Source organism: Mustela erminea, chromosome 14 (assembly GCF_009829155.1).
Source record: "Mustela erminea isolate mMusErm1 chromosome 14, mMusErm1.Pri, whole genome shotgun sequence".
NCBI classification, from domain to species: Eukaryota; Metazoa; Chordata; class Mammalia; order Carnivora; family Mustelidae; genus Mustela; species Mustela erminea.
The window spans coordinates 67533306-67549837 of NC_045627.1; the positions used below are offsets into that span (position 1 = coordinate 67533306).

At 36.7% G+C, this 16532-nt stretch overlaps 1 protein-coding gene across 6 annotated transcripts in view; it reads right to left on the bottom strand.

Moving 5' to 3' along the window:
• The window catches only part of CFAP43 (cilia and flagella associated protein 43), a 102866-nt gene that overhangs the window by 63812 nt on the left and 22522 nt on the right, over window positions 1-16532 (bottom strand). For 5 of the 6 annotated variants that reach the window (XM_032312949.1, XM_032312951.1, XM_032312952.1 and 2 more), the window contains exons 8-12: window positions 15857-15988; window positions 11201-11317; window positions 7478-7558; window positions 4381-4529; window positions 1960-2063 (exon numbers count right to left, since the gene is read on the bottom strand). In XM_032312949.1, coding sequence (XP_032168840.1) covers window positions 1960-2063; window positions 4381-4529; window positions 7478-7558; window positions 11201-11317; window positions 15857-15988 — 583 coding nt within the window. The remainder of the gene's footprint in view (window positions 1-1959; window positions 2064-4380; window positions 4530-7477; window positions 7559-11200; window positions 11318-15856; window positions 15989-16532) is intronic. The other variant, XM_032312950.1, reaches the window with a different exon arrangement.

Consider the following 16532-nt stretch of genomic DNA (forward strand, 5'->3'; position numbering starts at 1 on the left):
ATATTTAGGCGGGATGTGCATTCACTCTGAGGTAAGCCATAGGTCCTACCATGCTCTAGGCCTTCAAATTTACATATTTAGCTTAACTGTTTGGTCTCATTAAGCAATTGGATTTGCTTTTCTCTGTCTTCTTAAGCCATCTCATCAGCTTTCATAATTTCAAGATCAGAATTCTATCATTGAGACTTGAACTAAAAATCTCCATTTCCAAACATTAGCTAAATATCCCCCACTAAAGAGCTTATTAGCTTCAACTCTACGGAGCTTGTCATCTCACACTAACCCTCAAACTTTTGTCTTGAGTTTTTACTTCATTTGATGAAATCATGGGCTAGAAATTTTGGGAGTCATTGCCGACCCTCCCCTTTCACATTTAATGGAGCGCCAAATTCTATCAATTCCATCCCTTAGAGCTGTCCCCTCTCTTCTCTTTCTATGACTGCTGCTCGGTGTGTGCACTGTGGAGAAGAGCAAAAGCCTGAGGACAGACATCTTGATTTTGAGTCCTGGCTCCACAACTACCAAACTACATGACTCTGAAGAAGTACTTGATGGTGCCTCAGTTGTCTCATCTGTAAATTGGGATAGTAATAGTCTCTACCTCATGAGAGTTTTCTGTAAGCGTTAAATAAATTAACACATGCCAAGTTTTTAGAACACTGACTAACACATGTCAAGGAATCCCTCAATAAATGTTGGCTGTTGTTATGATTCATATCACCTCTTGCCTGGGCTACTCTAATTATTCCTTAACTCATCTTTTTTTATTCCATTCTCTCTATCCTTCACACTTGTGGCAGAGTCGTCCTTTAAAACTCAAGTCAAATCATACCTGTCTCATCTTGAAAACTTCTGATTGTGTCTCATTACCCACAGAAAAAAGTCCAGACTCCTTGGAATGATATTCAAGACCGTTGTCTTCTTTCAGACTTCATTGCCATGTTCATCATCTAGTAAACTTTTCTGTTAACCTATCATACCAGACTTCCTGCCATTCCAAGTGCCTTTGCTCAGTCTTTTATCTTGAGCTGGATTACTAATATGCCCTATCTTCCACAACTTACAACCTAAGAGAACTCACCCCCAATCCTCTACACCTCCTTATCTGTATTCTCCTCTACCCCTACTCCTTCCCTCACACTTGGCAGAATTAATTGTTTCTTCCTCTGAGACCACACAGCACTCTGCTTATTCCTCCAGCACTAAATTGACTTCTCAACCTTCCCATCCCGCCACTGGCCTAGGTTTGGCATTTTTACACCTAATAGTCATCTAACTTTACACCTAACACACCTAATTTTAAAAAGTCAATAATAAATTTAATAATATGTTTTGGGGAAAACATACATGTATATTTGGTCCTTAAGTCAGAAAAAAAAGTATTAGGTCTTACTTTTATCATATAAGTGTTACCTCACCTGCCAGGTCTATAGTTTCCCTGCGTATGGGGATGGAATTACTGAAAAAGCTGGATATAATCTTGTTTAAAGAGGAAATATTAAAGATGTATGTATTAAAGCTTTCTTTAGATATCTTTATTAAATAGAAATATTTAAAAATATATTTCATGGATAAATCAACCAAACTTCATTTTGTAATGACATTAGAAATATCTAGCATTATATATATGCATATAATATACACATATATTATACAGTATATAATGTATATAATATGCATATATATACTATATATAATGTCTAACATTAGAAATATCTAAATTCATTAATTTATTTAAGAAGGTTTATTTAACATCTATTTAACCAAGTAGATGTACCAAAAACCCTTTAAATATGATGTAGGCATTCTCCTATGTAACTTACAACTGTTATTTAAATGTCTCTTTTTTTAGAAAATATACCACAAATAATTGTTTCACTAGAGCTCCATTTTCACAATTTTAAATTCTTTGGAATGAAGTGACCAATAATTTAAATTAATAAGCACTTCACGTAGTACCTACAAATCCAAGAATCTGGAACGAGCTTGATGGATTTGCATTGATAACAAAGATGTAGCCTTCTGATGTCCCAGCTAACAGATAGATTCCTTGCTGGTCATAACTAGAAAGGAAAGAAAAGAAGAAATCTGAGGATCCAATTTTGTTTCACTAATAAGATGGTAAACAAATTTACTAGATGACAGCATGGAGATACACTCAAAACTAGTCACTCTTATGATTTGTGACTTTTAATACTATTCCATCTTATAAAAAAAAGCTAAGTGATGACATATAAATGCAATCATGACATTCTAGGTTAATGCTGTTTCCAAACTGTAGCTTGTAAGTGCACAGTCAAGAAGATGCAGTAGCACTGGGTAAGCATTTCATCATAAGTGAAAGGTATTTCCAGGGGAAATAAACAGCCCTCACACCAGTGATCAGTGTGACATCGCAGCCCTCTGCAGTACCAGTGCCCCACAAGGGGAGGAAGAAAGTAGGGAAATGTTCCAGCACCTTCATGAAATTAGAAAAATGAGAAGATCCAAATTAAAATAATAGAAGAGGATCTGAGGCAACAAATGCATAGATGGAGGCAGGTGAGGGTCCTCTCCCCCTGAGAGGGAGGAGGCCTCTTGTAGGAAGCAAGGAGGTGGGTGGAAACCCCACTCCTCCAGGTGCTTGTTGGGCAATTCTCCAAAGGCTTCTCTCTTCACTTCTCTGAACCTGCATTCCTTCATTTGTGGAACAGGGACATGCTTAATACCTTTCTGACCGGTGTAGTGAGAATCACATTCAATAAGCTACACTGTCTGCCAGCACCTCAAACTGTAAAGCAGGGCACAAATGTCAGTTCTGATAATACTTACTATTTTGATAAATTAACAAAAGAATGAATAATGGCAACATATGGGTTTAAATCCAATGTCTTTGTGCTGTCTTCTAAAAAGTATTACTTCAAAAGATGTGAAATCATCTAAATGCCCATCAATACAATCTTTTAAAAATTATGGTATATTGGGTATTTACACCCCAAATACAAAAACACAAATTTAAAGGGATGCAGGCACCCCTATGTTTATTGCAGCATTATCTACAATAGCAAAATTTTGGAAGCAGGCCAAGTGCCATGGATAGATGAGTAGATAAAGATGTGGTGTATGTCCATGCAATGGAATATTACTCAGTCATAAAAAGAATGAAATCCTGCCATCTGCAACAACATGGATGGAACTAGAGAGCATAATACTAAGCAAAATAAGTTAGTCAGAAAAGGGCAATTAACATATAGTTTCACTCATATGTGGAATTTAAGAAACAAAACAAATGAGCAAAGGAAAAAGAGAGCGAGAGAGGCAAACCAAGAAACAGACTCTTAACTAAAAAGAACAAACTGATGGTGACCAGTGGGGAAATGAGTGGGGGAAGGGTGACATAGGTAATGGGGATGAAAGAGAACACTTGGCATGGTGAGCACTGAGTAGTGTGTAATAGAATTGTTGATCACTATAGTGTATACCTGAAACTAACATAACACTGTACGTTAACAATACTGGAATTAAAATTAAAAATTATAGTATATCCCTATAATGGAATATTATGTAGCTATAAAACAGAATAAGGAAGGTCTTTATGTGTGAAGAGAAAACATGGTCCAAGAGATACCCTGAAGTGAAAAAAAGAAAGAAAAAGAGGTATAGAACATTGTATATGGTTTGCTGTCTGTTTAAAAGCAAAGACATTTAAATAAAAACTTGAAAAAAATAAAGGCAAGGGCAGTGATTCTGGAGCCCAATGCCTGGGTCTGCTCCTGACATTTGCCATTTCCAATGTGTGTAACATGAAGCAAGTCATTTAAACACTTTGTGTCTCATCTTCCTGCTCTGTAACGGAGACAAGAACATCCATCTCATGGTCGATAGAACCAACTACATAGCACATTTTAAGTGCTTGACAGCTATTTGTGTAATTAAAAGGAAGTGTAACCTTTCTGCTTATTTATGGGTGGACTATCTCTGGAAAGAAGAAATGAGAAATTGGGAACAGGCTGTCTCCAGGAAGGAGTACTGGGTGTCTGGGGACAAGAATGGGAGACTTTTTGCTATGCACCCCTCTGGCCAATGTGTTCATTTTCAAAACAAAACAGATAAAACTTATTTTTGAAAGAAATTATGGCTTGGGGCACCTGGGTGGCACCGATGGTTAAGCGTCCAACTCTTGGTTTTAGCTCCGGTCATGATCTCAGGATTGTGAGATAGAGCTCCCCCATCGGGCTCTGTGCTCAGTACAGAGTCTGCTTAAAACTCCCTTGCCTTCTACCCCTCCCCCCTCAAGGGAATAAATAAATCTTAAAAAAAAAAAAAAAGCTATGGCTTTACTGGAATTTGACAGACAAACCACTACAATATCGCTGGAAGTAGGAAGCAGGAAGTACTTACAGGAGGTGTTGCACAGACCATTCTGAGGGGAAGGCCTTGTGAACCGCCTTAGGGGCCTCAGCATCCCTGACATCGAGAAAGTGGATGGAGCCCCCCGTGGTGCCCACGGCCGCAGAGAGGGAGGAAGGAGAGCAAGCCAGCACTGTTGCCTGTTTAAAATAACTCCAGATGCTTAACTTCACCGTGCCGGAACATGAAGCTTTACCACACATAAGAACCTACGGTTTATTTGAAAAGTCCTCTGAACGAGGAGCACGGCAAGTGTTGTATGGTATTACAAATTAGACATGCAGCATTCCCGAGCTAATCGACTGCACAAGTCACACGATTCTCTACATGTTATTCTTTTATCCTAACATTAGAATCACAAAAATATAAAGACATTTCTTGAGCCTTAAACCATGACTTCATTTTTATCCCCAAATGATTATGAAATGATTATACCAACCATAATGAAAAAACAAAATTTAAAATACATTCGTAGCATCTTTTGGACATAGTTACCAAATGTTAGTGATTTTTAAAAATCAGCATTCATCTGTTGGATAGTAGTAGACCCTGGGAGGCTGGTATGATGGAGGAAGACAAGAAAATAACCGTATCACCGCACTATGGAACCAAAGCCCTGCATCACAGGGCTCATCTCACAATCACTTATGGAACATGATGTCTAGGAGAATACATTTGCTTTCATGACACTTAAGCAATCAGCTTCATTCTCTATAATCATACTTTGTAGGTTGTTTTGAGTAAAATCAAAGAACATTAGAAATAGAAAAGACCTTAAGAGATAATCATTTTTGTAGAAGAGAAAATGGAGGCCAAGAGAAGAAGAGCAATTTGCCTCAGGATCCTGTAGCTGATGATGAAGCTGAGAACTCAGGTGTCCAGCCTCATTAAAATGCACAGTTGCTCAACCAAGGAGGTTTTCATTTGATTTTCAAGATGAATTTTAAAGCCTGAGTCTTCAGTGGTATCTCATGCGCAACTGTAAACAAAATGGCAAGGGTCTTTTTTTTTCTTTTTTTTAAACTGGAAGTCTTTAATGGGGTGTGTGTGTGTGTGTGTGTGTGTGTGTGTGTGTGTGTGTGTTTTCTCAAAATAATCTGTTGAAATTATCTTCTATTCCAGGGCAATAGTAGGCTAAGGCTAACCATGGACAGCAGTATCTGGAAGGGTCTTATGTACCTTAGCAAATACCATCAAGGGAAGCTGCTAGTGCCCAGATATCCTCCCATCATAGTACTGGGCCAAGTTCTCTGAAGCCTGCTGCCTGAAATGTTCATGAGGAACACAGTCTCAGGCATAGCAGGGAAATCTGGCCTCAGCATTGCTGGGTCAAGTATACTTATCAATATCCCACAAGGCATCAGTGTTCTCCAGTAAGGAAAAACCAGCCATTATCCCCAACTCAGGCTGAACCACATGAGTATACCATGCCTGGTTTGGAGCTCAATGAAGGTTTGTCAAATTAAGTATGAAAGCTGTCTGAGCTTCACCCCTTCGCTCAGGTGAAGGCAAGATCGCTGGTGCAGAAAGCAGACCTTCTCATGGTGCCTATCTCTCTCCTTAGCCAAGAAGAGCAAGGTTAAGTCCAGACTGTAGAAACTCTCGAGTGGGTTGTTAACCATTTGTATGTCTCTCGTCTGTGAAAGGAGGTGTGTGTGATCAGATGAGTTTTAAGACCTCTTATAGTTCTAATAGAATTGAATACATAGGAGCTCTTGTCACTAGAGTATAAGAATTTTTATATTTACTTGTCAAGGTGAGTTTTATATATCCCATTGAACTGTGTATCTTTTGTGTCTTATAATTTTCCTATGTGAGGTATGAAGCTTCCTCTTGTTTTATAATTGAGATTTTAATTTTATAAAGGGAAAGGATTGTAACTTCCATACCTACTACCAAGATCCAAGATCCATACCTCATCTAGAACTGTGTAATACAACAAATGATGACAATATAAGGGGGAAATAGCATTGCCATCATTTCTTGGTTCTTTCATGTTTTAATTTAAAGTATTATTTTATGTAAAATGTATTATGAACATGGCAGAAATAATGGTATCACCCTTTGGCGAGTGTTGTGAACTGTTGTAAACCACAGTTGATACTGTGGTTTATTCCCCAGTATCCAAACACCTTCTTTCTGGAAAAATTTCTTGAATATCTACTGAGAAACCATCTCTCCTATTCTGGGAGTTCAGAGAAACAGATCTGACTCCCATTTTCAAGGCTGAGCTTAAGCCAATTAGCATTTCTCATTCCCCTGTCCACAGTGATTAGTTCAGAGATGTTATTAAGACATTAGAAGACATTTAGCTTGATGGAAAAGAGAAAATTCTTTTCTCTTCCTCTTCCCACTGGAGGAGGCTTTCTTCCCTGATGGTCTGACACCTGTGAGGTTGACACCTGTGGCATTTGGGTATCGCTAAAAGAAGCCTAAGATGAAACTAGAGACATAGAGAGAAAAACAAGATCCCTGGTAATATCATTTGAGTTGCTGGACTGAGTAACATCTGAGGCCAGACAAGCCCTATACTTTATAGCTGATTAAGCCAATAACCCCCACTTTTTTATTTTTGTCTCAAGCTGGTTAGAGTGGCAATTTTCTTTCATTTCTAACTGACCTTCCTGAGGTTAGATGGGGCCATTTAATTAGTTATAGCCAAGGGGGTGATTCATGTCTGAGTAAAAGCAACTAATTGCTAGTTCAAGACTCTCTGGCACTCCTTCCCTCTTAGGAGCTATTATTAGGTGGTGGCCCCTCCCTCAGCTTGGCTCCCTGGGAGAGGGACTCTGGAGCAGAGACGCTACTACTGCACAATGAAGTTTTAGCACGAGTGAGCTATAAACCACTAGGACTTCGAAAATAGCTGCCCCCGCAGAAAAAACATTCCTGTACTCCAACTCAGCACCTTATGTTCTACCCTCTGGGCTGTAGAATACATTTTATACACAAGAATTATTCTAAATATATAGGGTAAAAATGCAATAAGGCACCTGCAACAAGTATTTCCGCAGACTTGACATGTAATTATGAAAACACAAATTGGATTAGAATTTAATATTTTAATCCATTTATAAGGCACACTTACCGGGGTATTCAGATAAATCCTGCTGGCACAAGTACCATCTTCTGTATACCAAACACAAACTTCCCCTGAATGTGTGAGTGTCTATTAAAAAAAAAGAAAAAGAAAACTCAAAATGGAATATAAGACTCTGTTATGGAACCATGTTCTAAATCCCTTTACGGTATGTCAGTAACTCTGATGATTTAGTATAAAATTTCATTTTACTCATATGGATTATAATGACACTCACAACACCAGTACTTCTGATTTGAACAAAAAATAACTATTATCTTTTTTTAAACTAGTATGTTTAATACAATTTAAGTAACATAATGACTAAGATTAGAAAAGTAAAATAATTTTTTCCCATATAACATAATTGAGTTACTTGGAAATTGAACAGGATTATTGTTTAATGAATAAAGCTAGAAATAGGAAATTAAATGTGTATTTTTTTAACTAACGGACTTTGTTAAAAAAAAAAAAAGCAAATCATGGGGCTTGAATTCAAGACCCTAAGATCAAGAGTCTGGCATCAAGAGTCAGACACTTATCTTTAAAAAGGGGGGGGCATCAGGATGGCTCAGCTCGTTAAGCAACTGCCTTCAGCTCAGGTCATGATCCTGGAATCCCGGATAGAGTCCCATATCCAGTTCCCTGCTCAGCAGGGAGTCTGCTTCTCCCTCTGACCCTCACCCCTCTCATACTCTCTCTCTCAAATAAATAAATAAAATCTTAAAAAAAAAAAAAAGTCAGACACTTAACTGATTGAGCCACCCAGATGACTCTAACAGACTTTGCTTTTAAGGGCAGTTTTAGTATTAAAGAAAATTTGAGCAGAAACTAGAGAGTTGCGTACCCTCCCCCCTACATATACATACTATTTCCTCTATTATGATCTTGCATTAGTGCGGTAAATTTATTGGAATTGATGAGCCAATATTGATTCATTGTTATTGATAAACCCCATAGTTTACATTAAGATTCGTCCTTTGTGTTACCCATCCTATGGATATCCATTCTATGGTTTTGACAAGTGTGTGATATGTATCCACCATTACAGTATCATACCAATACATTGCCCTAAAAATTCTCTGTTCCCTCACTGAGCCCCTGGCGACCCATACTATCTCCATAGTTTTTCTTTTTTCCAGAATATCATATAGAGGAAATCATACATCTTTCTCAAATTGGCTTCTTTCATTTAATGTAAATAAAGCTGTTCTATGTCTTCTCATAGCTTAATAGCTCATTTATTCTTAGTGCTGAATAATATTACATATATTCAGCACTATTACTTAGTGCTGAAATATATTATTAATAATATAGTATTGATATGCCAGAGTTTATCAATTTACCTATTAAAGGATATCTTGGTTACTTCCAAGTTTTGGCAATTATGAATAAAGCTGCTATAAATATTCAAGTGAAGGTTTTTGTGTGGGCATATGTTTTCAAATAATTTAAGTAAATAACAAGAAGCTTAGTTTCTGAATCATAAAGAAAGAATGTATTTAGTTTTGTGAGAAACTGCCAAACTTCCAAAGTGGCTGTATCATTTCGATTCCTATAGCCAATGAATGTTTCTGTTGCTTCGTATACTTGCTAGCACTTGATATTGCCAGTGTTTTAGATTTTAGACATTCTAATACGTGTGTGGTGTCATCTCATTTGCAATTCTCTAATAACGAATACTGTTAAACACCTTTTCATATACTTATTTGCCTTTGGTATATTTTCTGTGGCAAAGTACTTGATCTTTCGCCCATTTTTTACTGCAGTTGGTTATTTTCTGATTGTTGAGTTTTAAGAGTTCTTTTTACATTTTGGAAACCAGTCCTTTATCAGATACAGGTTTTGCAAAGACTTTTCTCCGAATCTCTGGCTTTTCTTTTCTTTCTTTTAAGGGTGTCTTTCCCAGAGTACAAGTTTTTTATTTTAATGAAGTCCAACTTACCAATTTTTCCTTTTGTGGATTATGTTTTTGTATTGAGAAAGTCATTGCCAAACCCAAGATCACTTAGATCTTTCTATTTTTCATTTTACATTTAGGTCTATAATATTTAGGTCTATATCCCATTGTGAGTTAAGTTTTGAGAAAGGTATAAAGTCTGTGACTAGATGGTGATGATGATGATGATGATTTTGCATGTGGATGTGCAGTTTCTCCTGAAACAATTTGGTGAAAAGACTAAGCCTTCTCAATCGAATTGCTTTTGCTCCTTTGTCTAAGGTCAGTTAACTATATTCATGCGGATCTATTTCTACGTTCTCTATTCTGTTCCATTCATCTATATGTCTAGTCTTTCACCAGCACTATTCTGTCTTGATTACTGTGGCTTTGTAAATCTTGAAATTGGGTAGTGTTAGCTTTATACTTTGTTCTTCAATATTGTACATGTTTTTTCTTTTATTATGTTATGTTAATCACCATACAGTATATCATTAGTTTTTGATGTAGTGCTCCATGATTCATTGTTTGCATATAACACCCAGTGCTCCATGCAATCCGTGTCCTCCTTAATACCCATCACTGGGCTCACCCATCCTTCCACCCCCCGCCTTCTAAAACCCTCAGATTGTTTCCTGGGGTCCACAGGAAAAGTCCATTCCTTCTCCTAATGTCCTCCATGCTATTCCTTATATCCCACAAATAAGTGAAACCATATGATAATTGACTTTCTCTGCTTGTTTTATTTCACTTAGCATAATCTTCTCCAGTCCCATCCATGTTGATGCAAAAGTTGGGTATTCATTCTTTGTGATGGCTGAGTAATATTCCATTATGTATATGGACCACATCTTCTTTATTCACACATCTGTTGAAGGGCATTTCAGTTCTTTCCACAGTTTGGCTATTGTGGACATTGCTGCTATGAACATTGGGGTGCATATGGCCCTTCTTTTCACTACATCTGTATCTTTGGGGTAAATACCCAGTAGTTCAATTGCTGGGTCATAGGGTAGCTCTATTTTTAATTTTTTGAGGAAACTCCACACTGTTTTCCAAAGTGACTATACCAACTTGCACTCCCAACAACAGTTTAATAAGAGGGCTCCCTTTCTCCACAATGTCTCCAACATTTGTTGTTTCTTGCCTTGTCAATTTTTGCCATTCTAACTGGCATAAGGCGGTATCTCCGTGTGGTTTTGATTTGAATTGCCCTGATGGTTAATGATAATGAACATTTTTTCATGTGTCTGTTAGCCATTTGTATGTCTTATTTGAAGAAGTGTCTGTTCATGTCTTCTGCCCAATTTTTTGACTCGATTATTATTGTATTTGTAATTCTGAGTCTTTTGCCTCTTCACATACATTTCAGAATCAGTTTATTGATATCCGTAAAATAACTTGCTAGGATTTTGACTGGTATTGCATTTCATTTTCGTCCTCAGAGGGTCTGTATTACTCTGAAAGAGGGTAAACAGTAATTGTTTAATGAGTTTTGATAACTCATTGGCAATGAATGTGTTGAAAGATGTGACTTGAAAAACTTGGATGGTGAGTATAAACAGGATGGCTCCTAAGATTTCAATTGCTTTGACTGTTTTCAGACACTTAATATTATGAAGTCACAATACAATGATGTCATCTAACTGGGGAGTATATTTGATGATGGAAGTGGTTGGCATTTCCTCCACATCCTCAAGAACACCCTCTGCCTCCTATTTGTATAAGGTTGCACAAGATCTTTCAAAATCATTTTTAAAAATCCTACTGTGAGATAATAAAGTATTCCTTACCATGCAGTATTCATTTCCGGGTGGGATAAAGTCAATTGCCTGAAATTTCCCATCACAAGCCTCTAGGACTTTATCAAAGGTCGGCTTCTCACCAGGAGTGTAAATATAAACAGATCCCTGTTAAATATACCAAAAAAAAAAAAAAGAAAAGAAAGAAAGAAAAGATGTAATTGTTATATATGCAGTTCAACAAGTATTTATTAAATGTCCCACTGTGAGCAAGGCACTGTGTCGGAAATTAGAGATTAACCTAAGTGAGGCCCTGACCTTGGGGAGCTTAAAATCTTGATGCTTAATTTGTTTATCAATTCATTCATTCATTTAACATTTAAAATAATCAATAAATTGGGCTTTCTTCTTTTCTCCAAATCCAAATATTTGGTTTTTAAGTTATAAAACACAACAAAACATTTTTCCAGACTTCAAAAATAATGTCTATTTATACAAAAAACTTGGAAAGTGTGGAAAACCAGGGAAGTAGTGGAGACGAACTAAGTCATCACATACTAGACCATGGTGGGCATTGATACAAACTTTTAAATAAGCCCTTGAGGAAATTGTGGAGGTGTAGCTGAAGATGTTACTTCATGATTTTTTTGTAATTCTCAGCTGCCAATTCACCTCAAAACAAAACAAAACAAAAAAAAAACTATCCTGTCAGTTGGGACTCTCTGCCAAGTAACTGTAATATGGTGTGAGCACATAAGTAGCAATAAGTCTGTTTTCAACTAACAGCAAGTTTTTCAAGTTTGAGTTAAGTGTGAGTATTTCTGTTCTTGTTTATCTAAAAAATTCAACTTTGTAGAGTCTAAATTTGACAGATATTCACTGATTTTACCTTGTACTCATTCCTTCAACAAATATTGAATGAGACACTGCGCCAGGCACTGCTCTGGATCCTGGGCCTATATCAGAGGACAAAACAGACAAATATTCCCTGCCCTCATGGAGCTTACATTCTGCTAGGGGATTCAGACAATGGACAAGGTATCTAGATAAACAGCAGCGATTGTAAGAATCAAAAAATAAAGCAGGTTAAGAGGATATGACATGGCAAAATAACATGAAATTCTAAACCAGGTATCCAAGAAAGGCTTTACAGAGATGACTTAAAAGACTTGAAGGAAATGAGGAAAGAAAGGATCCATGTGGAGTCTATGGGAAGAACATTCCAGACAGACAGAGTAGCCAGTGCACAGGGGGAGGAACGTGCTGGGTGAGTTAAAGAATACAGCGTGACAGGGCACCTGGGTGGCTCAGTGGGTTAAAGCCTCTGCCTTTGGCTCAGGTCATGATCCCAGGGTCCTCCTGGCATTGAGCCTGCATCAATGGGCTCTCTGCTCAGCAGGGAGCATGTTTCTTCTTCCCTTTCTGCCTGCTTCTCTGCCAACTTGTGATCTCTGTCTGTCAAATAAATAAATAAAATCTTACAAAAAAAAAAAAAAAAAACAAAAGAATACAGTATGATGGCTAGCATGCCCGGAGCAGGGTGAACAGAAAGCAGGGTAGGGGGAGATAAGGTCCAGGGGTAAGTAGAATCCACATTAAGAAGGGATTGTAAAGCATAGTGAAGATGCTGGCTCTTAGTCAGAATAACATGGGGAATCACTGGAAGCTTCTGAAGAGAAAATGGAAAAGTTGTTCTCACTTTGCCTGCTGTGTTGGGGATACAGTTTATTCCATCATGTACTGGGGAAAGTGTATTAAAGTCTCCCATTGAGATTACAACTTTGTTTCTCGTCATTTTGCCACATTTTGCTTCATATATTTTGGGACTATTTTACTTAGTACCTATATATATTAAGTGTTGATATATTCCTACTGAATTTAATCTTTTAATATTTTTGAAATAAGCCCATTTATCTTTAGTAATATTTTTTGCCAGAAAGTCTATTTTGTCTGATATTTAATAGAGCTTTCTTTCTATTAATGTTCGCATGTTAGATCTTTTTCTGTCTTTTTACTTACTTTCAATTTTTAAATTTACTTTCATTACTGTACTTTTTATTTTTATTTACTTTCAATCTTACTGTACACTTATGCTTTAGCTGTGTCACTTGTAAACAGTACATAACTGGGTTTTGCTTTTTTTTAATCCAGTATTGCAAACTTTGCCTTTTAACTACATCTATTATGTTTTACTTTTATTGTAATTACTAATATTTGAGTTTAAATATTACATTTTAATTTATGCTTCTGCTTTCTTATTTGTTTTATTTTTCTTTTTCTCTCTTTTCTTACTCTGTTTTGGGTTGCTTTCTAAAAACATTCTGCTTTCCCCATCTATAGTGTAGATATTTCATCTACTGTTTCAGTTCTTTATTGGCTACCTTAGAAGTTACAATATGCATACTTAATTTATAAATACCACAAGGTTACTTAAAACCTTTATCTTCTGCCCGGGAAAAGTAAATAATGAACTTGAAACACTTGAATCCATTTACTTTTTCCCCTGAGTTTACATTATTTCTGTCTGGGATTTTAATTCAATGTTATTATTAAACCCAACCTCACATTATGTTTGCTGTTTTATACAGGCAGTGTTCATTTCTCCACACTACTATTCATTCCTGCAACACAATCTTCCAACTGGGATCCTTTTCCTTCTGCCTGAAGTACATTCTTTAGAATTTTCTCTAGTAATGGTCGGTTGCTGACAAACTCTCAGTTTTGGAACATCGAAATTATCTTTTTTTCACCCCTATACTGAAAAGTAATCTCACTGGGTATAGAATTCCAGGTGGTAGTTACCTTATTTCATTAATTACATCAGCATACTTTTTCTATAAATGGACAGACAGTAAATATGTTAGGCTTTGTTGGCCACATGATCTCTCACAACTACTTAATTCTACCATTGTAGTGTGAAAGCAGCCAGAGACAATACATTAATGAATGGTGTGACTGTGTTCCAATAAAACTTGATTTATAAGAACAAGCAGCAGGCTGGTTTTGGCCTACAGGGCCATAGTTTGCTGATGCCTTCTGTTCTACATGGAAGGTAGCACTCCATTATTTCTTCCATTATTGTCACAGGGGAGTCAGTTGTTAGTCTAATTGAAATTCCTTTGAAATAATCTGTTTTTCTTTCTGATTGTTTTTAAGATTTTTTGTCTTTCATTTTCAACAGTTTCACCTTGTTAAATCTAAGTGTGTTTAACTTTTTAGGTATTCCGCTTGAGATTCACTGGACCTCTTGAATCTGTAAATTTGTGTTTTTAATCAGTTCTGGAAAATCTCTCTTTAAATATTGTCTGTACCTCACTCTCTCTCCAGTCTGGGATTCCAATCAAACGTACACTGTACTCTCCCTTCTGTATATCCTACCCTCCTGTGTATCTGGGCTATATTCTAGATAACTTCTTTTGATCTATCTCCAATTCACTAATTCTCTCTTTGTGTCCAATCTTCTGTCAGACATATTCACTTAATTTTTACTTTTTCAGTATATTTTCTCTTTTAGAAGTCCTATTTTAGTCTTTCTCTCTTCTGTTATGTTACATTTTTTTTGTTGATTCCTGTTCTTTATAGGTATTCTAGGATTTTCATTTATTTGTTATTTATTAAAACACAGTTAGCCAGTTGTTCTAACTTCAGGTATTTACCAGCAAATGATATCTTTCCATAGTTAAATTTAAGTTTCCTTTAGGCAGAAAATCATTGATCTTTCCTTATAATCCATCTAAAGTCACTGCTTAACAATATAAACTACTGTTGACCCTGACTTTTGAGAGTCATTCCATTAATTAGGAGTCTAACAATATAATTGAGATGGACATTTCATTTTATTCTGCATTTATTCCCCTTCCCTTCTTCTTTTACAGAACCCATATTTTCCTTAGAAAACCATCCATGACCCCAATCTCAGTAAATGTTTGGTTGGGTTGACTCTATACAGGGTTCAAGTGTAGACATGTGACACAGGCCTGGCCAATGACAGCTTAGAATCCTCCTGGACATAGTAATTGCCACAGGGGTAGAGAGGTGACCAAGTAAGTACAATGAATCTAAATTCCAGGACATTTTTTCATGATGTCTTTCCACTAGGGTCACCACCAGGGTAGAAATATAAACTAGAGTTGCAGGAGGCTCTCTGCACACCTTTCAGGAGAATCTTCATGAGAAGGGTGACAGCAGAGAGAAAACAGAACCAAGAGATGGTCACAAAAAAATGTCAGGAGCCACTAGATTCAGATTAACTCCTTGCCCTTTTACTTACATGCACACACACACAAAAAACCAAACAAACAAAAAAATGAATAAACACAACACTTTTTTTATTTAGATCTTTTACGTTAGGTATTTTTCATTTGTAACTAAAAGAGTCCTGAATAGTAGAGTATCACTATGAAGCACTATGCCCTTCATTCCCATAGTGCAATGATAATAATATTTGAAAACTGTATATCAAGAAATCACCATCTGGGGCACCTGGGTGGTTCAGTGGGTTAAGCCTCTGCCTTTGGCTCAGGTTATGGTCTCAGAGTCCTGGGATCGAGACCTGCATCAGGTTCTCTGTCCAGAGGAAAGCCTGCTTCCCCCCTCTCTCTCTCTGCCTGTCTCTCTGCCTCCTTGTGATCTCTCTGTCAAATAAATAAATAAGTAAATAAATATCTTTAAAAAAAAAAGGAAGAAAGAAATCACCATCTAGCATACCTTGTCTGTTTGAATCAGCAACATGCGGTAATTTGGAGAAAACATCATATGTACCACAGGCTCTTCAATCTCTAGAAAATCCTCTACTTTGTAAGTTAAATCTTTAATAATAAAAGAATACACAAAGCCATCCTAGAGACCAAAAACAATGAGATAAACAAAGAAAATCAGTCTCAGTCAATGCAGAGTATAATTTCCATGTCAAATGAGCTAAGACTTATTGACTACCATCCATAGTTTATTTTTGGAATTACCTTCAATGTTTACATTATCTAGAATGCCTAGTCTTATCTCTATTAGGCAACTTTTAACCACCCTTCCTGGCCAAGTTTCAATTTTATCTCTTCTGTGACACAAAATTTTGTGGCTAAAATTTATGGATCTCTACTTTCTTTGAACTTCCCTAACATTTATATTTTAATTCCCAAGTAATGTCTTTAATAAAGTTAGAAATTTTTTTTATTAGTTTCAAAGGTAGAATTTAGTGATTCATCAATTGCATATAACACCTGGTGCTCATTACCTCAAGTGCTCTCCTTAATGCCCATTACCCACGTATCACTTTTACCCCACCAATCTCCCCTCCAGCAACCCTCAGTTTGTTTCCTAGAGTTCAGTGTCTCTTATGGTTTGCCTTCTTCTCCATTTTCATCTTATTTTTCTTTCCCTTCCCCAT